Genomic DNA, 24,929 nt, shown 5'->3' on the forward strand with positions numbered 1-24,929 from the left:
TCTCTGGTAGGGACTTTATCTTCTTTCTATCTCTGAGCCAATAACTTCCCCGCAGTTCAGCTTCTCCCTCCCCTCCCTCCCATTGCCTCAGACTGTGCTGGAGTCCCTGAAGTAGGTGCTGAGACTAATTCTCCTTTTCCCCCATTTACCAGATGCCCCTGGACAGTATGGTGCCTATTTCCACGACGGCGGCTATGTGGCCCTGGGGCGCCACACTTTCCCCAGGAGGTGAGTTATCTCTGATGCCATTGCGGTAGACGCTTCCCCACGAACGGCGACCAACCAGTCTCGAGTGGCAGTGGGAGAACACTGCCAAGCTCTATTTACGGTGGAGGGAACAGGCCAAGGCCAGTGCAGAAGGGAGTTCAGGGGAGGGACTTTTACTGTATGGGTTTACAGGTGAAACTCGGAAAATTAGAATATCGTGGAAAAGTTCATTTCTTTCAGTAATTCAACTTAAAAGGTGAAACTAATATATGAGATATGGACTCATGACATGCAAAGCAAGATATGTCAAGCTGTTATTTGTTATAATTGTGATGATTACGACGTGCAGATAATGAAAACCCTAAATTAACAATCTCAGAAAATTAGAATATTAAATGAAATCAGCAAAACAAGGACTGCAAATATACCAATATTGGACCTCTGAGAAGTAGAAGCATGCATATGTACTCAGTACTTGGTTTGGGCCCCTTTTGCATCAATTACTGCCTCAATGCGGTGTGGCATGGATGCTATCAGCCTGTGGCACTGCTGAGGTGTTATGGAAGACCAGGATGCTTCAATAGCAGCCTTCAGCTCTTCTGCATTGTCTCATGTCTCTCATCTGTCTCTTGGCAATGCCGGTTCAGGTCAGGCGAGTTTGCTGTCCAATCAAGCACAGAAATCCCATGGGCATTGAACCAGGTTTTGGTACTTTTGGCAGTGTGGGCAGGTGCCAAAGTCCTGCTGGAAAATGAAGTCAGCATCCCCATAAAGCCCGTCTGCTGAAGGAAGCATGAAGTGCTCCAAAATCTCCTGGTAGACGGCTGTGTTGACCCTGGACTTAATGAAGCACAGTGGAGCAACACCAGCTGATGACATGGCTCCCCAAATCTCTTTTCTGATAAGAGCAGCTTTTGCGTCTCATTTGGAAACCAAGGACCCAGAGTCTGGAGGAAGAATGGGGAGGCACACAATGCCAGATGCTTGAAGTCCAGTGTGAAGTTTCCACAGTCTGTGTTGATTTGGGGAGCCATGTCATAGCTGTGATCTGTTTCTGTGATACAGCGGCATATAATTATTATTTTTTAAATAAATGCATAAAAACATGCCGTATTGGCCTGAATATAAGCCACACCTGAATATAAGCCGCACCTTTAAAACTGGGGGGGGGGGGGGGAGAGAGAAAATACCCAAATATAAGCTGCTCCCTTCCTCACTGCTCCTGGGTACTGTTTGCCCCACGTTCCTGGCTGCACACTGTAAGATTCCACGTATAAACTGCACTTTAACTTTTCACGGTCGGAATTTGGGGGGAAAGTGTGGCTTATATTCAGGCCAATACAGAGAAAACAGTAAAGACCTGATGAAGAGAGCACAGCAGAGGTTATATTTTCTGAGAATCCTCCGGAAAAACAATCTCTCATAGGACCTGTTGATGACATTTTACCATTGTACTGTGGAGAGTGTATTAAGTTATGGTCTGTGTGTGTGGTTTGGGAGCTGCACGGCCAGGGGGAAAACAATGCTGTCCAGGGTTGTAAAGAATGCGGAGAGAATAATTGGCTGTACTCTTCCCACCTCGGATCAAATCTATGCTTCCAGGTGCATTAGAAAGCTGCAGAGATAGTGCAGGATAGTGCACACCCCGGAAATGATCTCTTTCAGCTTCTGCCTTCTGGAAGAAGGTACAGGGTTATAAAGACTAGGACTAGCCACCTGAGAAACAGTTTCTACCCAAAAGCGATTTTGGTTTTAAATGCAGTGTAAGGAGTCTCTATGGGAGTATATTGTATTTAAAAATGGTGTATCAGAGTTTATAGGGGGCTAACCAGGTTGTGATAGCTGGGATAGCAGGCTTGTTGGGTTTTGAATGTCTTATGTAGATTTTTCAATTTCGTTGTTCTGTATGGGACAGTGGCAACAAAGATTATCGTATCGTATCGTAATAAGTGCCTTCAGCTTGATCAGTCCAGTGGCCCATCCAATCCAGCGTCCTGTGCTTGCGGGAGGGTTGCAGGCAGGGCACGAGTGCAACTCTACAGTTGCTGTTCGCCATCAGAGGTAGACTGCTCCTGGGCAAGGAGGTTCTGCTATTACAACGGGTGTCCCTAAGGAGAGCTTTGGTGGATTGGACCGAACGGCCATCTCATCCAGCGTTCTGTTCTCCCAGTGACCAACCAGATGGCTGTGGGGAAACTGGCTAACGCAGCAGAGCTGTGCACAGTCTCTCATCGCTTGGTCTCTTTTTTCTCTCTTGGATGCAGCCTCCCGGACTCACCAGAGACGATCGAGCTGGAAGTGCGCACCAACTCAGCAAATGGGCTTCTCCTCTGGCAAGGCGTGGTGAGTGAATGCAACAGAGCAGGGGTCCGTCAGCTCAGTGTGGCCTACGCTGGCTGGCTGTGGCCCCTCCAGGGTTTCAGACTGGTTTTGGGGGGGAGGGGATCCTTACTTGGAGATGCTATGGGGAAATTGAACCTGGGGCCTTCTCTCTGCCTCTCCCAGAGGCTGGAGGTGGAAACAGGAGATGTAAAGCTGTGGGTGAGGGGTGGAGGGCGAGGGGGCAGTTGGATCCTGGCAAAACTGAGCAGGGGGATGAAAAGGCCAGCAGCCCGTGACGCCAAAGTGTTGGTAAGGCCTCTTCACTGATCACAAGTAAATAAAGGGCCGTCTTTGTGCCAGGCCTCACAAGCCAGTGCCATCTTGATGAATGGCGCTGCAAAGATCAGCAGGAGTGTGGGGACAGCTTCTCCTTCACCTGGGACACGGGTGGCGCTGTGGTCTAAACCACTGAGCCTCTTGGGCTTGCCGATCGGAAGGTCGGCGGTTTAAATCCCCACGACGGGGTGAGCTCCCGTTGCTCGGTCCCTGCTCCTGCCAACCTAGCAGTTCAAAAGCACTTCAAAGTGCAAGTAGATAAATAGGTACCACTGCTGTGGGAAGGCAAACAGCGTTTCTGTGCGCTCTGGTTTCCGTCATGGTGTCCTGTTTAGTCATGCTGGCTGCATGACCCGGAACGCTGTATGTGAACAAATGCCGGCTCCCTTGGCCTGAAAAGCAAGATGAGCGCCACAACCCTATAGTTTCCTTTTACTGGACTTAACCATCCAGGGGTCCTTTACCGTTTTTTTTATTTAAAAAATCTGCTTGATCTGCAACGTGGCAGAGAGAGAGGTTTGCAGCACTGGGGAGGGAAGGCTATCTTTTTAGTCTGGATGTCTATAACATCCAGACTAAAAAGATTTGACGGCAGTAGCCCGCCTGCTGCTTTGACGGCATGCAAGTTGCTGCGAGACCCCGCAGGCTCCTCTGCTGTTGCCTGCGCATGATGTGCTTCTTTTGAGGAAGGCTGCTTTCTCCCAGCACCAGCATGTCTTATGCACACACCCTGCCCCGTTGCATGGATGCCGTTGCTGTTCACCTCTGCCATTTCTCCCCCGCTTTCCAGGCATGCTGTGTTCAGCTGTCTCCTTTGCACCCCCCGCCCCCCAGTGTGGCTTGTGCTCCTCTTTTTCTCTCTCTCTTCCCAGGCAACCAGGGAGGTGGGCCTTGAGCCGCATGCTGCTAACGAGGTATTTACTGGCTTGGTTTTTGTGGCATGGCGAAGGGAAAGCCAAAAGGCGCGACTAGAGGGGGTCAGAGAGAAAGGAGCATGGGAGGCGGGGGCTGACTAACCCAAGTGCAGATGTGCTGGTTGAATGGAAGAATTTGTTGCTGTGATGCTGGACAGGCCTGCAAAAGCGCCAGGTAAAGCTCCACCACTGATCAGAATTAGCTTGGCAAAGGTAACAGGGAGATTTGCAGGAAAGCGATGTGGGAACTAGTCTTAAGAGGAGCTGCCTGCTCCAAAGCCTGCAGGCCATGCTCTCTGCTAACCTTTCTGTCTGACAAGCAATCATAGTATCACTGGGAGTGGCTGCCGAGACCACATAACACTGGTCTTGAAAGACCTACATTGGCTCTCAGTACGTTTCCGAGCACAATTCAAAGTGCTGGTGTTGACCTTTACAGCCCTAAACGGCCTCAGCCCAGTATACCTGAAGGAGCGTCTCCACCCCCATCGTTCAGCCCGGACACTGAGGTCCAGCTCCGAGGGCCTTCTGGCGGTTCCCTCCCTGCAAGAAGCAAAGCTACAGGGAACCAGGCAGAGGGCCTTCTCGGTGGTGGCACCCGCCCTGTGGAACACCCTCCCACCAGATGTCAAAGAGAACAACAACTACCAGACTTTTAGAAGACATCTGAAGGCAGCCCTGTTTAGGGAAATTTTTAATGTTTTATGTTTTATTATGTTTTTAATATTTTGTTGGGAGCCGCCCAGAGTGGCTGGGGAAACCCAGCCAGATGGACGGGGTATAAATATATTATTATTATTATTATTATTATTATTATTGGTGGGCAATAGACTGGTGCCCATGGGGGCAAGAGCATTCTGTCCTCTGGAGGTGGTCCAGATTCCTGCATTGCTGGGAGGGTTGAATTAAATGACTCTTGGGGTCCCTTCCTACTTCACAATTCTATGAATCTGTGATTATAAGACCCCCCCCCCTCGCTATGCAGCGCAGGGACTTCTTATCATCATCACCATCATCATAGAATTGTAGAGTTGTAAAGGATCCCAAAAGGTCATCCAACCTGACCCCCTAATCACAGGAATCTGACAGGAATCACAGCTCAAGAATCCCCGAAAGATGGCCATCCAACATCAGTTTAAAAACCTCTGATGAAGGAGAGTCCACCACGTACCAAAGGACTGTTCCACTGTTGAATTGCTCTTATTTAAGCCTAACTAAAATCAATCATAAGCTAAAAACACCTGTCAACATTTTTACATGTCTGGATAAGCAATTGCCTTTTAAAAAATGCTTTTAGCAGGCGCCAAATAGAGTACAGTGAAGGCACCCAACCGATGTCAGTAGGCCAGGGGTTGCAAAGTGTCAGTGCTGCCACACTCAAAGACGAATTTCTTACAAAGTAAAATGTGGCACCTGAGAAGCAGTACCAGTTCCTTAGCAGTTCATGGGCTTCTCTCCCTCTATGGCATGACCCCCCCCACTGATGCCTAGGGGTGCCCTCTCCTAAGGAAAGGAGAAGGTGAGAAACAACATTTGGTTTCTGTCACAGGAGGAAGGAGAGAGCGCCAAAGCGAAGGACTTCATCAGCCTCGGGCTGAAGGACGGGCACCTGGTGTTCAGGTGAGGGAAGGCCGCATAAGAGCTCACGCTATTGGCCGCTCTGCGTTGGGGCTCCGGAGTGGCCAGTGTGGTGTAGTGGTTAAGAGCGGTGCACTCGTATTCTGGTGAACCTGGTTCGATTCCCCGCTCCTCCACATGCAGCTGCTGGGTGACCTTGGGCCAGTCACACTTCTCTGAAGTCTCTCAGCCCCACTCACCTCACAGAGTGTTTGTTGTGGGGGAGGAAGGGAAAGGAGAATGTTAGCCGCTTTGAGACTCCTGAAGGGGAGTGATAAAGCGGGATATCAAATCCAAACTCTTCTTCTTCTTCTTCTTCTTTGACACTGGCCATGTGTTTCCTTCAGTTACCAGCTAGGAAGCGGAGAAGTGAACATCCTGTCTGAAGACCCAGTTGATGATGGAGAATGGCATAGAGTGACAGCCATCCGGTGAGACACGTGTAGAGAGATGTGGCTTGGGACACCCCTAGTTTGACAAGCCCAAGTGTTAGGGGGTGGAGAAAGGCATAGGCCCTGTTCCCGGAACAAGGCGGGTTGAGGAGCAATTTGTGTGCTTCTGGGGCTGGGGATGCTGTCCCAGCCCTTGAAGCTGACCCAGAAACTCCAGTGGGTGCAGAATGCCGCGGCGAGGCTCCTTACAGGGTCCTTACCACGGGATCACATTCATCCAGTGCTTTACCAACTGCACTGGCTCCCGGTGGAGTACTGGGTCAGGTTTAAGGTGCTGGTTTTAACCTTTAAAGCCCTACATGGCCTAGGACCCACATACCTACGGGACCATCTCTCCTGGTATGCCCCGTGGAGGACCTTAAGGTCCACAAATGACCACACTTTGGAGGTCCCAAGTCGCAAGGTGGTTAGATTGGTCTCACCTAGGGCCAGGGCCTTTTCAGTACTGGCCCCGGCTTGGTGGAACGCTCAGTCACAAGAGACCAGGGCCCTGCGGGACTTGACATCTTTCTGCAGGGCCTGCAAGACAGAGCTGTTCTGCTTGGCCTTTGGTTTGAACTCAGTCTGACCCTTATGTTTTCCCTCCCCTTACGGTTTTGATCCATGGGCTACTTCTAAAATGAGGCTGCATTTTAAATTGCATTTTAACCTGTATTTTAAATTGTCCCCCCCCCCCCATTATGTTTTTATTGTAATTTTACTGGTGTTAGCCGCCCTGAGGCAGCTCTGGCCGGGGAGGGCAGGGTATAAATAAAAGTTGTTGTTATTATTATTATCATCATCATCATCATCATCATCATCATCATCATCCACGTGAGGATTCCCCTGTGGAATATCCCTGGACCACATTTCCAGTTCTGTTCCCATGGACAGACGACAAGCACTTCCTTATCCATGCTCATCCTCTCCAACCCAACCAACCTCACTCAAAACCACCTTCGTCCTTCTGACACACTCTCCCATTCCTCCTCCAGGGAAGGGAAAAGAGGCTTCCTTCAAGTCGACGGCGAGGAGATGGTAGCTGGGGAATCTCCTGGCAAGAACGTCATGGTGAATACCAAAGGTCGAATCTATATAGGTAAGCGCCTTCATCTCAACAAAACTAGGAACACTTTCAGGGCACTGTGGGTGTATGGGCTAATGAGGGATTCACACTTCCTCTTTTCATTTAGTTTTCAGCAGTCCTCATCAACTGAGTAGGTTTTCTTCTTCTTCTGTTATGTTTCACTCGGGTGGGAACAGGCCAGAGAATCATAGAATTGTAGAGTTGGAAGGGACCACACGGAACATCTAGTCCAGCAGTTCTCAACCTGTGGGTCCCCACATGTTGTTGGACTACAACTCCCATCATCCCTGAGCTCTGGCCTTGCTAGCTAGGGGTGATGGGAGTTGTAGTTCAACAACATCTGGGGACCCACAGGTTGAGAAAGGCTGATCTAGTCCAACCCCATACAATGCAGGACCCTTTTGCCTCAATGTAGGATTCAAACTCGTGACACTCATGCTCTACTGCAGTGTTTCCCAACTGGTGTTCCGCGGCACACTAGTGTGCCGCGAGACGTTGCCTGGTGTGCCGCGAGATGTTGCCTGGAGGGAGGCGGGCGAGTCGGGCGGCGAGAGGCGGGGCGGCGGCGGCGAGGAGAGGCCGCCCAGCGCGGGGCTCTCGCCGTCTGCCTGCCTGGCTGCCTGCGTGGCGCTGACGTCACGGGGCTGTAACGTGCCCCACATAGGCACACGCAGGGCGGCGAGCGAGCGAGCTCCCTCCCACATCCCATCGCCGCTCGCTTCGGCCGGCCTACTGGGCTGGTTTTCGCGCCTTCGGGATTCCCTTCACGCCTTCCTCCTCCCGGGTCCTTGAGAGCGTGGGAAGCGGCAGCGCGAGACCGGCGTTGAGCCTGGTAGGTATTGCGCTTGCCAAGGCAGTCATTTGGGAAATGAAAACTTGCAAAGCAAGCAACCAGTTCAATCTGAAGTACGTGTATGCTTAATATCCTGTATCTGAAACCTGTTCTGCCCCCTCCCCCACACTTGGTGCCATTTTCATCTACACATGCAGCAGAGTAAGTTGACCCAGAATAGTACCAATTCAGATGGCAGATGGGAGAATGACAGTGCTGAATGCTTTCCCATGTAGAACAGTCCCTGCAAATAAAAACCTAGCATATTTGGAAGAGGGATGCTAGCCTAACCATTACCTTCTATGCTGTTACTATTTTTTTATTTTTTTTTACATAAGTAAAAAGTGACCTTTCCCCATCTGGCATGGTGGTGTGCCTCGAGATTTTTTTCATGAAACAAGTGTGCCTTTGCCCAAAAAAGGTTGGGAAACACTGCTCTACTGAGTGGTGATGGCAGCTTCTGGCAAGATCTTGCCAAGATCTCAGAAGATCTTGCTGGAATCCACTGTCGGCACCACCACTTTGCAGGTGCTGCCGCAGAACCCAGGTCAGGGCGCCAGCAGTGCGGAAGCACCTTCCCATTTCGCCTAGGGCAACAGAACAGGATGTGCCCTCCATGCAGGAGGGCATTGCTTTTCATGTTTCCTTTCATGTTGATTGCCACACTGGTTGCTGCCTGACTTCTAGAGCCTTTCCATGCAAATGGTGTAAAATTCACAGGTGCCGCACGACAACTTTATGGCATCAGCCCTCCTGAATTTGGGAAGGCTGTTCAAAGGACCCTCATCCTCAAAGCTTTACACTTCAGTCTGGACTGTGTCAATGTCTTGTCACTTTCAGAGCACTCTCAGGGCCACCCATGCCTACAGGATGTACCCGGGTGGACATTATCGATTTGCTAAGCAATGCTTCTTCAGGAACGCCTCCTACAAATCGTTTATTGAATATTTATAGATAAATCGTAAACAGATAAGAACATTGGCAGGATTATTGTAATAACCTGCAGTTTCATAAGAGTATATATTTAAAGAAGATAAATAAATGTGCAAATTAAGTTACCGTATTGGCCCAAATATAAGCCGCACCCAAATATAAACCACACCTTTAAAATTCAAGGAGGAGAAAGAAAAAAAGACAATACCCAAATATAGGCCACTCCCTTAAAATTCGGCAGGCACTCACGCCTGTTCCGTTTTACCATATGTCTGTTTCAGCAGCGTTATTGTAAAAGCCAATTTTTGTAAGGTCGCGAATTTAAGCCGCACTTTAACTTTTTCATGGTCAGAATTTGGGGGGAAAGTGAGGCTTATATTCAGGCCAATATAGTAATTTGGATATGCAGAAGATATTAAAAATAAATTTAAGGAACTGCAGAAGTCAAGTTTTGAAATGTTAAAATGATTGCAAGATCAGTGAAATATATGGAAAGTATAAAAAAAAACATTTGAAAAAGAACACCTACAAAAAAACCCCAGGAGAAACACAACAAAAGGGTTTTAATGTATTTCCCTAATCATGTTTCTACATTTTCCCTTAAGAAAACATAGAAAGCAGCTTGCATGAATTTCATTTTAAAAACGTGGTCCACATGGCAGCGACAGTAGCAAGTGACTTGTGGGCCCGAGTTGTGAACGAATGGATAGCAATATGAGAGCCTTGAAAAGTCTACACGCCTCTCTGAAGGATGCTGTGCAATTAAATCCCACGGCCCAAATGAGGCAGCATCGGTGATGATGCTGGAAATCAAAATGCTGGGATGGAGGCTGTGGTCCCTGCCAGCCTCCTGAATCCTCCCAGTGACTTGAGGAGGAGAAAGAGGACAACAGCCTCTCCCCTTCAGGGAACACACTTGCTGACGGACGGCTCTTCCTTTCCCTCTGCGCAGGCGGAGCACCTGACATCCAAACCCTGACCGCGGGAAAGTACACCTCAGGGATCTCGGGCTGCATCAAGAACGTGGTGCTGATCAACGACCGGCCCGGCCAGCAGCCTCAGCAGCCCATTGACCTGCACCATCACTCGGAAGCCGGCCTCAACATCCAGGAGTGCTCCTCATAGGCCGGGCTTGCCTCTTAACCACACTCTTCGCTGTTTTAATTTTTTGTCATCAGGCCAATTGAGAGACATCTATTGTTATTATTATTATTATTATTATTTTATTATTATTATGAATTTTTTTAAAAAAGAGAAACACACACACACACTCACAAATGGTGCTTTGCTGCTACCAAAAGAAAATGGGGGTGGGGTGACGTGGGAGGGAGTTGGTTTGTGAGGGGTTTTTTTGTGGAAGTGACAGACCTGGGCCTGTCGTCGTCCCACCACCTTCCCCAGCCCTCACGTGGAAGGACAGAGAGAGAGGGGGCACGGTGGACACTTAAAGGACTGGAGAGTGGGATTCGTGAGAGGCGCTTGGACAGAGCCGTGCCCGAGGTTTTCCAGGGATGAGCATCTCAGACAGGAGCCTGAAGAGGCTGCTCTGAGGCCGAGGGGTGGGCAGCGGGGTGACCGCGTGGCTTCTCTTGCTTCCACTGCTGGGCTGGGCTGGGCTGGGCCAGGCAGGTTGTGACCAAAGATACTGTCCTGTCTTGCCCTTCCCCTGGGTGGGCGTGGGCTGGGTGGGTCTCTGTATCGTGGTGCCCCACGCCCAACGCCGTAGCAGCATCCAGCACTCCAGCCAGGGCAGAGTTCGCAGGAGCACCAAAGAGGGAGGGAGGTCCTTTGCCCTCGTTCTCCAGCATGAGCCAAGCTTTTCAACTTGGACAAGTTTGAGCTTCCTGCATTTTGTCGCGGTGCCCCACTGCCCGCCTGGCACAATTGAGTTTGCTCCCGCCCCTCACTCATCCTAGCTAGGCTGTGGTCAGTGTTATTTTTCTAGAAAAAGAGGTGCTGGAACTCACCATTGATGCCTCGCTGGTTCTCTTTTAGTGGCAATGGCGCGCGCCCGAGAAGTGCTGGAACGAGTTCCAGCCAGGAACGGCTGCGGCGCCTCAGAGCATCCTCTCCACCTGGTCCTCAGTGACACATGCAAAGCCATACGGAGTTCCCCTGTGCTCTGGCTGGCGCGGAAAGCAGCCGAGAGCCCAACACCAAAAAGCGGGCAATGGTTCCCATGCCTTAAGCGCCGCAGGGCAGAAATGGGATTTGCCCCTCCCAAGCCATCAGTGCCTTATTAGTCTGCGTGGGGTCTCCCATAGATCCACACCTTCTATTGCAGTGTGCAGTCCCCCAGAGCTGCAGACACCCCGGGGCCTGGCAGGGCCAGGTAAGTAGCTGTTGCAGCCTCATCTGCTGCCTGGGAAGCAGGCAGGCAGGTCTCTCATCAGCATTTCAGAGGACCCTTTCCGTGGGCAGGGGTGGGGACAAGAGTGTTGCAACGTGTGCAGGAGAGCTGTGATGGGCACCCCACACAGCAGCTCCTGCCAGCCTCCCAGTGCCACAAGCACTGGAGGGCAGGAGTTTCCCGTCCAGCGTTCCCAGGAGGGCGGTAAGATGCTTTGCGGGGGGATGAGAGGCAGAAGGAGCCCATTGCAGCTGGGGAAAGGGGTTTCGACTGCTGCCTTCTCCTCTCAGCCCCGAGACACTGAAGAGGGCAGACTTTGGAGCTGATCTTCAGCTAACTATACTGCCTTTCCTCCCCTCTTCACAGCCCTGGGTGTTGCCCCTGCAGACAGTGCTGGTGCCAAGCAGGCACTAGGGGGCTTATCTTTTGAGCTTGGGCCTCACAGGATTGGGCTCCAGCCAGCCTCCCACATTCCCTTAATGGTGTGGCTGGCTCTGGCTTGCCCCGTGTGAGCCTTTGCCGCCAGTGTTCACTCTGCCTTGCCCGCTTCCTTCCAGAACCAGAATTATACTGCCTGGGAGGCACCATGATGCTTGTGTCGCTCCAGAACCTGTTCCTGCCTTTTGCTTCCCCTGCCTGCCTCCCCCATTTGTTCTTTTTCTTTCTTTCTTTCTTTCTTTCTTTCTTTCTTTCTTAAATAAATGGTGCTGAACCCCAAAGTCCGTGTGTCAAGTCTGTGGCTCCCTGTCTTAGCTGAGGTTGTGTGCATGCCGCACATTTAAAGCACACATGCGCACACAAATCTTGGGAACTAGCTTGTTAAGGGTGCTGGGGACTAGCTCTGGGAGAGGCAAACAACAGTTCTTGGGATTCTTTGTGGGGCAGTTGTGTGCTTTAACGGGTGGCGCTGTGGGCAAAATCACTGAGCCTCTTGGGCTTGACAATCAGAAGGTTAGCGGTTCAAATCCCCGCAAGAGGGTGAGCTCCCATTGCTATGTCCCAGCTCCTCCCAACCTAGCAGTTCGAAAGCACGCCAGTGCAAGTAGATAAATATGTACTGCTGTGGCGGGAAGATAAACGGCATTTCCGTGCACTCTGGTTTCTGTCACGGTATCCCATTGCACCAGAAGCGGTTTAGTCATGCTGCCCACATGACCTGGAAAGCTGTCTGTGGACAAACGCCGGCTTCCTTGCCGCAACCCCAAAGTTGCCTTTGACTGGACTTAATCATCCAGGGGTCTTTTACCTTGGACAGCATTGCAACAGCTTGACCAATGGGAACTGAAAACAACACAGGAGGGCAGAGAAATTCCATACTGGTCTCTGGGTTGATTTTGTACATACCAAGTGTGGTAGATCAGCTGCACGTCCCAAAAGAAGTAAAAAAATCCCCTCCATTTCAGTAATTTCCCCAGTGTTTTCTGCCTTTCCTTATGACTATGCTGGGAACAGATGAAGAACAGTCCTATGTTTTAAAAAAGTGGGTTTCAATCGGTGTGCCATGGCACCCTGGGGTGCCTTGAATGATGGTCAGGGGTGCCAGGGCAACACTGGCCTCTGTCCCTCTTTCCTTCCTCCTCTAATGCCCTCTTGTGTCTGCCTCCCAAAGGCTCGTGCGGCTGTTTATTGCAGCAGTCCTGGCTATAAGCTCCCCAGGCAAATGGTACCTCTGGGAAGCACCTCTCTTTGGGGCAGGGGGGCAGCTCAGAGACCAGGGGCAGCAGCAGCTGCTGCCCAGAGGACTACCAAGGAAATGGGAGAGGAGAGCGGCTGAGGGAACACTCCACAAGGGAGAGTGTTTGAAAAAGGGTGAGGCTGCCAGCTCTGCAAGCAAGGGGTGACATAACTGGGCTCCTGAGGCCCACAAGAGGTGTCACAGAAAGGATGCAGTTGGTCAAGGGAGCCATGAACTCAAAAAGGTGAAAACTTTTTCTAAAACTTGATCTAAAATACCCACATTTCAAAGCTTGTCATTCCCAGTCTTCTGATACCATCAGTGGAAGAGGTGCCTGACTTGGTGCCTCGATATAAAACAAGAGAGGGAACATCTGTGGGTCTCCTTTGACTTGATTCCACAACTCGGGTCTTTTTCTTTTTTTACAGTGGGAAGTCAGCTAGATGAACACGGGCTTTCCTTCCCCTGTCATAAGCTGACAGGCCCAGATCTCAGGCCCAGAGCAAAAGAGAAACCCCATCCACACACCGAACATTTAAAGTGTTTTTGGGCCACTTGAATGGTCATGACTTCCCCCCAAAAAATCCTAGGGACTCTTAGCTCTTGTGAGGGGGGGGGGGGCGTGTCTCCTAAGCTCCCTTAAAAGTGCAGTTCCAAGAGCTGTTTGACAGAGGAAGGTGGTGGACTCTCCTTCCTTGGAAGATTTTAAGCCGTGGTTGGATTGCCATCTGTCAAGGAGGCTGTAGCAGAGATTCCTGCATTGCAATTGGTTGATTCCATGAAACCCAAGTGGTATATGACACAAGAACTCTTGCACATCCTGAATGCTGGAAAATTTGGCCCCTATCTGGACAGGGATAGCCTAACTACTGTTGTCTGTGCTCTGGTAACTTCAAGGTTAGATTAGTGCAATGCGTTATAGGTAGGGCTGCCTCTGAAGATGGTTCGGAAAATTCAGCTGGTGCAGAATTCAGTGGCCAGGTTGCTCACCAGAGCAAGATGGTTTGAGCATAATACACCGATCTTGGTCCAACTGCACTGGCTCCCAATTAGTTTCCGGGCCCAATTCAAAGTGCTGGTTCTGACCTATAAAGCCTTAAACGGCTCAGGACCACAATACCTCAAGGACCGCCTCTTCCCATATGAACCTACCCGGATCCTGAGATCATCTTCTGAGGCCCTTCTTCGTTTGCCTCCTCCTCGAGAGGTCCAGAGGGTGGCAACATGAGAACGGGGCCTTCTCTGCAGTGGCTCCCTGTCTGTGGAATGCTCTTCCCAGGGAAGTTCGTCTGGCGCCTTCATTATACACCTTTAGGTGCCAGGCAAAAACTTTCCTCTTTAACCAGGACTTTGGTTGATCTGTTTGACATCCTATACCCTTTTAAAATGAGGCTCCTTTTTGGGGGGGGGGGGGTTATTGGGTTGTTTTTATTTTGATTATATATATTGTGGTTTTTATGTTGATCTTTTCTGTGAACCGCCCTGAGACCTCTGGGTATAGGGCGGTATAATAATAATAATAATAATAATAATAATAATAATAATAATAATAATACTTAGTGCATAGTTAAACTATGGAACTCCCTGCCACAGAAGGCAGTGATGGCCAAGAATCTAGAAGGCTTCGAAAGAGGATCAGGCAAGTTCATGGAGGTCAGAGGCAGAGAATGCTTAAGAATTCCAGTTGCTGGAAAGCCCAGGAAGAAAGGGTATCCTTGTGCTGCTCTGGTTGCAGGTTCCCCACAGGCATCTTGGCGGCCCCTGTGAGAACAGGATGGTGGACTAGATGGGCCATTGGCCTGATCCAGCAGGCTCTTCTTGTGCTCTTAAATGCATGGTGTGGATGTGAGCGTATCTCAAGGCCTGGTGCCAAGTGCCTTAGTTTGAACCCACTGAGGAAAGAAGCAGGCATCTCCTGCCACCTTGTGGGAAATCAGCCAGTATAGTACATCTGTCAGATAAGCCCAGGGGTCAGCAACCTTTCTCAGCCGTGGGCTGGTCCACCATCCCTCAGACCATGGGGGGGCCGGACTATATATTTTGGGGGGAAGTAAGAAGTACGAATTCCTATGCCCCACAAATAACCCAGAGATGCATTTTAAATAAAAGGAAACATTCTACAGTGGTACCTCGGGTTACAGACGCTTCAGGTTACAGACGCTTCAGGTTACAGACTCCACTAACCCAGAAATAGTGCCTCGGGTTAAGAACTTTGCTTCAGGATGAGAACAGAAATCGCACGGCGGCAGCAGCAGGAGGCCCCATTAGCTAAAGTGGTGCCTCAGGTTAAGAACAGTTTCAGGTTAAGAACGGACCTCCAGAACGAATTAAGTTCTTAACCCAAGGTACCACTGTACTCATGTAAAAGCACCAGGCAGGCCCCACAAATAACCCAGAGATGCCTTTTAAATAAAAGGACACATTCTACTCATGTAAAAACACACTGATTCCTGGACCGTCCATGGGCCAGATTTAGAAGGCAATTGGGCTGCATCCGGCCCCCGGGCCTTAGGTTGCCTACCCCTGGCTTAGCCCCATCATGCCTCCACTACCAGCTGCACCCCTTCTGGCCCATGCTCTTCTAAAACTAAGGGCCAGTGACCCTGCCCCCCCTCTCGTAGTCACACGGGTGGCTCGGTGCTTCCATGCGGGGTGACCTTGGGGGGCTCCCGGCGGGTGCAGCTGCGTGGGCAGAGGTGGCAGGCAGCGCAGACGGAATTGCAACCGGGCAGGTACCTGCAGGCGCCCATCCTCCAGATGAACCAGCCTGGATTCCAGCAGCACCAGAACACGAAGGCAGCGCCCAGGATGGCAGCCAGCGAAGCAAAAAGAGGTTTGCGTTTGTCTGCAGAAGGAGGAGAAGGAGCCTGGTCAGTTGCAGGGAAATGGAACAAATCGTCTTCCCCAGCAAACAATTGCCCCAGCTGTGCTATTTTGATACTGTTGTTCATTTCAAAAAACACAGACACTGCTTGGCTGTGAAGAAAAACTCGGAGCAGTTTACAAAAAGGGTAGAACAAGAAAATCAAAAATTACAACAATAAAACCTACAAAAATTTAAAATACTAAGAGATTCAAATTCACTTTAACTTTATAAGCATGTGGATAGGCTTAGCTATACAAAAATGTTTTATATATGATAAATAATGAATTGAAAAGGATGTTTAAAATAACGTTTCAAAAAACAAAAACAAACCAGAAGCTTTTCTTTCAGGAATTATAGGGGCAGAACTACCTAAGCTGTACAGAAACTTATTCATGTATGTGACTACAGCGGTAAAAATGTTACTCGCCCCCAAATGGAAAGAAGCAGAAGTCCCAGCAAAGGAAGAATGGACACAAAAACTTATGGAATATGCAAAAATGGCAAAACTTGCCGGAAGAATGAGAAATCAAGAATACAAACTTTTTAATAAAAGAATGGAAATAGTTTATTGAACATTTACAGATAAATTGTAAACAGATAAGAACGTTGGCATGGTTATTATAACCTGCAGTTTTATAACAGTATATATTTAAAGTAGATGAATAAATGGGCAAATTAAGTTAATTTGGATATGCAGAAGATATTAAAAATAAAGTCAAGGAACCTCAGAAAGAGGAGGAAGTCAGTCAAGCTTTGAAATGTTAAAATGATTGTAAAATTAGTGAAATGTAGACCTGAAAAGCATAAATATTATTTTTTTAAAAATGTTTTTAGCAGATTTCCAGGGGAGACGAATGGCAGTTTGGCTGTCTTCCTGTTAGCTCCTGCTGACTTGGTGATTGATAACAGATAGTCTGACTATCACTCTGGAGATAAGGGTGATCTGGGAGTTACCCTCAAATGCTTCGAATGGGGCTTTTTTCTTCTTCTGTATGCACCTGGAGACTTGGGTGGGGGTTAGAGTGAGTGGGCGAGCTGAAGAGTTGCCATTGTGCCAAACAACATAGAATCGCCTTTTGTAGGTAAGAAAGAACTGTGGTTTTAGCTGAAAAGAGTACAGTGATAGCCACCTGCTTGGTATCAACAGGCAAGGAGTTCCCAAATGGCACACTATAAACAACCAAGTTCTTACAAGGCCTCATTCCTGCCAGCAATGGTACTGCTGTACCTGTTTTGTCCCAGGTGGCAGTGCCTGGGGGCAGGAGCTGGCTTTCCTGGGGTCCTGCGCAGGTCACCTGACTTGGCAGGGCGTTAACTGCAGAAGAGGCCTCGGCATTATTCAAGGGCGGCAGGAGCGTGGGTGAGCCTGGAGTTGAAAAGGAGAAAGAGTCAAAAACAGTAGTGGCCTCTGTGCTGCCACGGAGAAACCAAAGCAGAGGGGCGTAGCCTCCTCCCTTTCCTAACAACTTAAGGGGCTGCTGCAGCCATCAGGCTCAGGCATTCAGCCTCACTTTCTCACCCATTTTTTAAAGTGATCATGAGCAAGGAATGGCACTGTTATAAGAATTTTAAGGTCATAAATATATAAAATAAATGTTCATAACTGTATATAAACCACATGTCTGAAACCCCATAGAAAAAGTCCTGAACAAATTGGCCTCAAATATTTCTCTGCAAGGTCAAAATGGAAACTCTCCCCATTGTCTCTTTGCTCACAAATCCTGTCTTAATGGCACTTTTAAGATATGAATAGGGTGTGAGCCCAGTAGTTATCATAACAAAAGAATGTCCAGGATCCCCAGGTAATCCAGTCAAGTGACCATTAACAGGTAACCTGGCAGACATGATAAAAACAATGCACTCAGATTTCTGTTGTAGACCGCATTTTCTGTGATGTAGGTATGATGTTTCTAGGGGTGGTCTTGGACTCCAGGGCGGGCAATTTAAAATGTCTATATAAGGGCTTGCGCGCATGGTTTGGGGTCTTCCTCCTCTCTCCTGCGTGTGGGGGAGCACCCTGTTGCAACAGTTCAATAAAGATCAGGCTTACTAGCTGCTTTGCTTCTCAATATTCTCTGGTTGGCCTCTGTTATTTTCTCCTACCGATAGAGAACCTGCAAAGGGACTCTATATGGGCTCTTGGGTACCCCATAAGGGAAAAGGAGCAGTTTTTTGTTTTTTTTTACTTATAACAGCACATACACACACCCTCTTCCTTCTACAGCCACCAACCTTTGCACCAGGCTGGGGACTGGGCAGCCTGGTCTGTACCATCCCCACAGTTATCGACACTGCTGCCATCGCAGACTAGGCTGGGAGGGATGCATTTTCCATTGTGGCAGGGAAAATACGACTCCGTGCTGCAGGCCGAAGCGTTCAAGCCTGCAAGGGGAGGGAAAGGCAGATTTTGCTGTTCTTGTTGTTTAATGTACCTATACAGTGGTACCTCGGGTTAAGAACTTAATTCGTTCTGGAGGTCTGTTCTTAACCTGAAACTGTTCTTAACCTGAAGCACCACTTTAGCTAATGGGGCCTCCTGCTGCTGCCGCACCACTGCCGCACGATTTCTGTTCTCATCCTGAGGTAAAGTTCTTAACCCGAGGTACTATTTCTGGGTTAGCGGAGTCTGTAACCTGAAGCGTATGTAACCTGAAGCGTATGTAACCCAAGGTACCACTGTAATCAGTGCTTTTTTATCGAAAAAAAGGGGCCAGTACTCACCACGAAGTGGTTACAGTGAGGTGCTGGTACAGCGTACCTTTGAGTATCCCTAGATAAAAAGCACTGCCTAGAATGTACCTCCCAAACTAGCTTAAAACAATAGTTAAAATGCATTTAACACCAGCATTGAAATTTTTAAAAAGGTACAGGTAAAGGACCCCTGGATGGTTAAGTCCAGTCAAAGGTGACTATGGGGTTGTGGCACTCTTCTCGCTTTCAGGCTGAGGGAGCCAGCGTTTGTCTACAGACAGCTTTCTGGGTCATGTGGCCAGCAGGACTAAACCACTTTTGGCACAACAGAACACCATGACGGGAACCAGGGTGCACAGAAACGCTGTTTACCTTCCTGCCACAGTGGTACCTATTTATCTACTTGCACTGGCGTGCTTTCGAACTGCTAGGTTGGCAGGAGCTGGGACAGAGCAATGGGAGCTCACTCCGTCGCTGGGATTTGAACTGCTGACCTTCTGACCGGCAAGCCCAAGAAGCTCAGTGGTTTAGACCACAGCGCCCGTTACCCTGACAGCAGCCCAGTGGTCCACATCACCTGCACCTTACCCTTAGGGTTACAAGTGTTGGACTAGGACCCAGGAGAGACCAGAGTTCAAATCCCCCCACTGGGCAACATGAAACTCCCTGGGTGACCTTGGAGCCCAGTTGCTCACCTACCTTCTAGGATTGGGAGGATTAAATGAGGAGGCACACACCACCTTGAGCTCCTTGGAGAAGCAGTGGAATATAAATGCAATAAAATAAAATTAAAATAAGATAGAGCGGCATTGCTCAGCTCATTTGCAGCGGCTTCCTGCCTTACCAGTTCGAACGGAGGTGAAGTCACCGACAAAGTCGACACGAGGTTGCTGGCCGCGAGTCACAAGCCTCAAGGTGAGGAAGTTGCCTGTGGAGGTGACGGGCCGTGGGATGTTCTTCCCGCACAGCGGCATCCCCAGGGGCTTCGCGGTGTGGTTTTGGCCATCGTAGAATTGCACGTAGGAGCCTGCTGTGCAAGGGTCAGGGGTCTCCCGCTCGCTTCTGGACTTGGGAAGGGCCAGAGTGGGGTGGTCGTTGCTGGCCAGCGTGCTGGAAGGCGAGCGCACCATGCTGTACACCAGGAAGAAGCGGAACTGGAACTGGACCTTGTCTTTGGGGGTTGCCGCTTGCATGGTCAGCTGGCAGTCGGTGCTGGCCACTACAAAGTAGTAACGGCGGGAGTCTCGGTGGGATGTCAACACCATCCCATCCCCGTGCAGGGTCTGGCCGCAGAAATCGACCGCGCTCACTGTTGGGCAAGAGGGAGAGGAAAAGGGAGAGTCATTGGCAAGGCACAAGGACATACATAGAAGAACCACCTTCTGGATCGGGCCAGAGCCATCCATTATATTATTATTATTATTATTATTATTATTATTATTATTATTGCTTTTCAGATTTATACATTTCACTAATTTTACAATCATTTTAACATTTCAAAACTTGACTTCCTTTCCCCTCTTCTTTCTGCTGTTCCTTAAATTTATTTTTAATACCTTCTGCATATCCAAATTAACTTACTTTGCCCATTTACTCATCTACTTTAAATATATACAGTGGTACCTCGGGTTAAGAACTTAATTCATTCTGGAGGTCCGTTCTTAACCTGAAACTGTTCTTAACCTGAGGTACCACTTTAGCTAATGGGGCCTCCTGCTGCCACCGCGCGGTTTCTGTTCTTATCCTGAAGCAAAGTTCCTAACCCGAGGTACTATTTCTGGGTTAGCGGAGTCTGTAACCTGAAGCGTCTGTAACCCGAGGTACCACTGTACTCTTATAAAACTGCAAGTCATTACAATAATCCTGCCAATGTTCTTATCTGTTTACAATTTATCTGTAACTATTCAATAAACTATTGCCATTCTTTTATAAAAGGTTTGTTGTCTTGATTTCTTATGCTCCCGGTAAGTTCCACCATTTCTGCGTATTCCACAAGTTTTTGTATCCATTCTTCCTTTGCTGGGACTTCTGCTTCTTTCCATTTTGGGGCGAGTTACATTCTTCCCGCTGTAGTAGCATACATGAAGAAATTTCTGTACAGCTTAGGTAGTTCTGTCACTATAATTCCCAAAAGAAAAGCTTCTGGGTTTTTTTTTTTTACAAAAGTTATTTTAAACATCCTTTTCAATTCATTATACAGTCGTACCTTGGATCCCCGAACCACGATGGAGAACCTACAATAAGGGCTCTTGTGTCCCCCATAAGGGAATAAGGGCAGATTTTGTTTATTACACCTCAAAGCTGGTTAGTCCATCTCATTCAACATTCGGTTACTGGCAAGAGATGACTCAAGCTCATAATCAGGGCATGAGGCTGCAGCCTCTCCACCTCTTCCTTTGTCCCCCCTCCCCATACATGATATTATGGGGTATACTGCCTCTGGAAGTGGAAGCTTCATTTAGTACCAATCTCCAGACAGAACTATCCTCCATGACAATTTGTGTACAACTGTGTGCAGTTTGCAGTCAACAAGGTGCAACGTTGGCTATTTCGTTTTGCTTCTAAGAATGAAATTACTAGAGATTTGGGGGGGCGAGTGAGAGTTCAGCCTAATGTTCTTGTCACAGCTGTTTGAAAATGGATGACTTCACCAAGCATTTATCAGCGTGCTAAATGAGCACACTATCACACGAGCTTAAATTATTTACTAATTGCAACACCCAGCATATTACCATGGGCTCATTGGTGGCCCAGAGATGGCCAAAGGAAGCCTGTTTAACCCGAATAACACCCAGAGGATGGTTGCCTTGCTGCTGTCGAGTGCAACAGAGGACAGGGTTGTTTTGTGGCAATTTAAAGTTGGTAAAGAGATTTATGGTAGTGGAAACCTTTGTGGCCTAAAGACCCCTTCTCCTTTAGTCCACATAAGTTTATGCCACTATAAATCTCTTGGTCTTTAAAATGCCACAAGACTCTATTGTGTTGCCTAATGTCAACTGCTGTCTCAATTACCCGGCACTCGTTTATTTCACTCCTTTTCACCATTACCCAGAAGCAACAAAACGGCCAGCCCATTAAACCCAGGAATTCTGGCCCTCTAGTTCTTCCCATCAGCCTCATAATTTCCATACATCCTAGTGTGAAGAATGAGAGGCTGTACTCAATAGGTCCCCCACCCACCCACCCACCACCAGCTTCTGGGAAATTTCACTTGGGCATTTTGTCACTGGCTCATTCCAACTTGCCAGTAGTGAGTGAGAACAGCCTCTGGAGACAGGTTTTCAAACACTTCTGAACCACACAGTGTTCAAGGTAGCTGTTATGTTGGCGTATAATTATGGAGGGGCGGGTTATTATTTAGCTGTTTTAATTATTTATATGTGTTTTTACCTTGTATTTTATTCTGTGAACCGCCCTGAGATCTTACGAAGAAGGACGGTATATAAACTAAATAAATAAGTAAATAAATAAAACAAATAAACTTTGCAGCTTAGTTGTTAGAAATGGTCATTCTGGAACCACAACTTGACCAGATGATCTCCAGGGAACCTCTCAACTAGGACTGGGCGATAGCTGCTTTTCAGCATCGTGATATATCACCAGGTAAACACTGTGATATATGATATATCATGATGCCTGAAATAAGGATGGCAGCAATGTCTAGGCCATGTACATACGCAATAGACAATCTTTATAGAATTCCTTCAAACCATAACAAGTACAAAATGAAATCTTTAGTCTCAAAGTCTCTGAAAATCTTTAAATGAAGCGAGGTACCAAACTGTGTAGAATTGCTTCATAAACCCATCTTATTTCAAATGAATGTATGTAAATGAAAATATCAAATGCTGTGGAACAGTGCTCATGTAATAATGTAGTCATAAGGATGGAGCTATGTAGAGGCATTGCCTGGCTTCACAGTTTTTCCTGCATCGTATAGCATAGCGCGCACACAAATCATGATTCATGATATATTGCCAGGTCAAAAATTATGAAATCGTTATCACAATATGGACTTCAAACCAGCTTTGGACGATATATCGCCCAGCCCTACTCTCAGCTCATGATTATTATCTCTCCTGGGGCAGTAAACACAGCACTTTGTGGCAACCTTGTTGTGCTACAGCCACAATCCAAGCCATATTGACTCCATGAAAACCAGCAACATGGAAAAAAGAGGCAGGCAAGGGCAGTTAAGATACCTGGATGCTACACTAGGTCTTTTGACTCCAGCTCCCATCACCAACCCAGTCCCCGTCTGGTAGAGATTTAGGGGCCAAGCCAAGATGTCAATCCAAAATCGCCTGGGAAGGAAATTGAGGAGCCGGCTAAAGCAGAGCTTTCCAAACTCTGTGTTGCGACCGGTTACTGTGCTGGCTGCAGTGTCTTGTGCAAATGCTTCTCTTGGGACTGGAAAGGGGTTAGTTTAACCTCTGGTTCGTTAGTAAAACTGAATTACTGTGTTGCAAAATGATGCATGTCTAAAAAGTGTGTCACCAGCATGAAAAGTTTGGAAAGCTCCTTTAAAACACACACACACACACACACACACACACACACACACACACACACGCCTTTTTCCTGGGGATAACTCAGATGGAAATTCCCAGGTGTCAAAAAAGGCTATTTATGTATGCCACGGGGACGCAGGTGGCGCTGTGGGTTAAAGCCTCAGCACCTAGGACTTGCCGATCGAAAGGTCGGCGGTTCGAATCCCTGCGGCGGGGTGCGCTCCTGTCGTTCGGTCCCAGCGCCTGCCAACCTAGCAGTTCGAAAGCACCTTCGGGTGCAAGTAGATAAATAGGGACCGCTTACTAGCGGGAAGGTAAACGGTGTTCCGTGTGCTGCGCTGGCTTGCCAAAGCAGCGATGTCACGCTGGCCACGTGACCCGGAAGTGTCTGCGGACAGCACTGGCTCCCGGCCTATAGAGTGAGATGAGCGCACAACCCTAGAGTCTGGCAAGACTGGCCCGTACGGGCAGGGGTACCTTTACCTTTACCTATGTATGCCACTACCGTGGCTCATGTTTCGTTAGCCCAAAAATGGAAAATGAGAGAGGTCCCAACTAAAGAAGAATGGCAACTTAAACTGATGGAATACGCACAGATTGCGGATCTAACATATAAGAGAACAAGAAGAACATACATTTAGAGAAGATTGGAAAGATGTTTATTGAATATATGGAGGAAAATTGTGTACACTTGAAAACATGGGCAGCATTAAGATAAATTCAACAGTGTAAATAAGCTTTGATGGATGTAATAATGGACTACTGAATGGTTTAGTTTATATAAAATATGCAGGGATTTATGTTGTGCAAAATGAACCATGGGAAGAGAGGAAGGGAAGTCATTGATATTTTAAGGTTGTTTAAGTGAATATTCTAAAATGTAAAACAGAAATTTAATAAAAATTGTGACTGTTGAATTGCAAAAGAAAAATGTAAAAGAAAGGAAACGTTTGGAAAGTTCTGAGCTAAAGTTTCAGCCTACCTGTCTGCATGGGGGAGACTGCAGGGACAGCAGCGTTCAGGAGAAGCAGCCATTTCCCCCACGCCTGCAAGCCTCCTCGATGGGCTGGTTTGCTCATCTTGGTCTCTTTCGGGAGCCCCTGCATGCCAGGCTATAGCAGAGGAAAAGGCAGGAGTGTGTGAAATGGCAACAGCTGTGAGAAGCAGGGTTTAAATCGACCACCCCAGCCCCTGGTGACCAAATCAAGCCGGGGATTGCTTTTGGGTGATCTGACAAGGGAACAAAAGGAGAGGCTGGCAAGCTTATTGCAAAAGAGTCCCATCCTGGTATAAGTGTGTGTTTTTTCCAAACGGGCAGCTTAACTTTTGCCCTCCTTCATGCCGGCTTTTGCAGACGCTGTCTGCACATCGCTCAGTTGCCATGGGAATGACGGGAGACGGATGGAGCGATGCAAACATCCTGTCTCGGGCAATCTAACCGAACGCCTCGGGAATCTTGAACTGGCTCCTGGCATCGCCATGTGCCAGCTCGCACCTGCTTTCTGGACGATCCCACGCCTGAGGCTGGCAGTTTTGAAACGAATGCAAGATGGGTCTAAGCAAAGCCAGCCAAATGGGAAACAAGAGCGCTGACAGACACTGCTGGGCTGTTGGCTGAGGGTGGTGCCACACCTTCAGGCTCACATGGGCACCATGCCTTTACAACGCAGCTTCCTGTTTTCCTATCCATATCTCTTGCAGCTAAAACCACAACTCTAGTCCGTGAAACCTCAAGCCACAATGCATTTAATGGTCTTTGAAGGTGCACACAAGGTTCTGTGTTGCTTCGGGAAGAACATGTTGCTGCAGCTGCCAGTGGAGATGTGATAGGAATTTTATGGTCTTAGATATATGGTAATGTTCATAACTGCACATACATAGATCAACACAGGAAGGCCAACCTGGAACCATTTTGATTCCTAAACTGACCAAATCCTTTCTCTGCAAGGTTAAACTGGAAAAGCCTCCCCATTGTCTCTTTCCTCACAAATCCTGTCTCAAGGATATGTCTGTTTGAATAAGGTGTGAGCCTGTGACCTGGCCCAGGAAATAAGTATTTTACCACTACAAAAGAATGGCCAGGCTCCCCGGGAAATCCAATCAAGTAACTTGCCAGACAGGAGATAAACTGTAACAAGAGAAAAACAACATTTAAAT

The 24,929-nt window shown here is 48.3% G+C and overlaps 2 protein-coding genes across 3 annotated transcripts in view; one reads left to right on the forward strand and one right to left on the reverse strand.

Annotated features, from left to right (window-relative positions):
- LOC114602821 (basement membrane-specific heparan sulfate proteoglycan core protein) overlaps window positions 1–11,748 on the forward strand; it is a 154,075-nt gene extending 142,327 nt beyond the window's left edge. Inside the window, exons 94-100 of the mRNA XM_077930990.1 lie at window positions 153–228; window positions 2,472–2,550; window positions 3,738–3,779; window positions 5,329–5,399; window positions 5,744–5,827; window positions 6,823–6,926; window positions 9,632–11,748. Of these exons, the coding sequence (XP_077787116.1) occupies window positions 153–228; window positions 2,472–2,550; window positions 3,738–3,779; window positions 5,329–5,399; window positions 5,744–5,827; window positions 6,823–6,926; window positions 9,632–9,804 (629 nt within the window). The 3' untranslated portion in view covers window positions 9,805–11,748. The remainder of the gene's footprint in view (window positions 1–152; window positions 229–2,471; window positions 2,551–3,737; window positions 3,780–5,328; window positions 5,400–5,743; window positions 5,828–6,822; window positions 6,927–9,631) is intronic.
- Window positions 11,749–14,667: 2,919 nt separating this feature from the next.
- Window positions 14,668–24,265, reverse strand: LOC114589865 (low-density lipoprotein receptor class A domain-containing protein 2-like). 2 transcript variants are annotated; one of them, XM_077930992.1, is made up of 5 exons: window positions 23,755–24,265; window positions 19,106–19,570; window positions 17,803–17,952; window positions 16,799–16,936; window positions 14,668–15,549 (listed from the first exon to the last, which is right to left on the reverse strand). In XM_077930992.1, the coding sequence occupies exons 1-5, from the start codon at window positions 23,876–23,878 to the stop codon at window positions 15,326–15,328; spliced, it is 1,101 nt and encodes a 366-aa protein (XP_077787118.1). In that variant the 5' UTR covers window positions 23,879–24,265; the 3' UTR covers window positions 14,668–15,325. The 2 variants fall into 2 exon arrangements, with proteins under 2 accessions (XP_077787118.1, XP_077787117.1); XM_077930991.1 differs by lacking the exon at window positions 14,668–15,549 and having other exon boundaries at window positions 16,331–16,936.
- Window positions 24,266–24,929: the final 664 nt, after the last annotated feature.

This window comes from Podarcis muralis, chromosome 7 (assembly GCF_964188315.1).
Source record: "Podarcis muralis chromosome 7, rPodMur119.hap1.1, whole genome shotgun sequence".
Classification (NCBI taxonomy): Eukaryota; Metazoa; Chordata; class Lepidosauria; order Squamata; family Lacertidae; genus Podarcis; species Podarcis muralis.

Excerpts from the sequence above, each read along its gene's own strand:
- LOC114589865 (XM_077930991.1), bottom strand. The coding sequence starts at position 23,878 with ATGCAGGGGCTCCCGAAAGAGACCAAGATGAGCAAACCAGCCCATCGA. Across the intron at positions 19,571-23,754 it reads AGTCTCCCCCATGCAGACAG|TGAGCGCGGTCGATTTCTGC; the intron begins GTAGGCTGAAAC and ends CTTGCCCAACAG. Across the intron at positions 17,953-19,105 it reads CTTCACCTCCGTTCGAACTG|GCTTGAACGCTTCGGCCTGC; the intron begins GTAAGGCAGGAA and ends CTCCCCTTGCAG.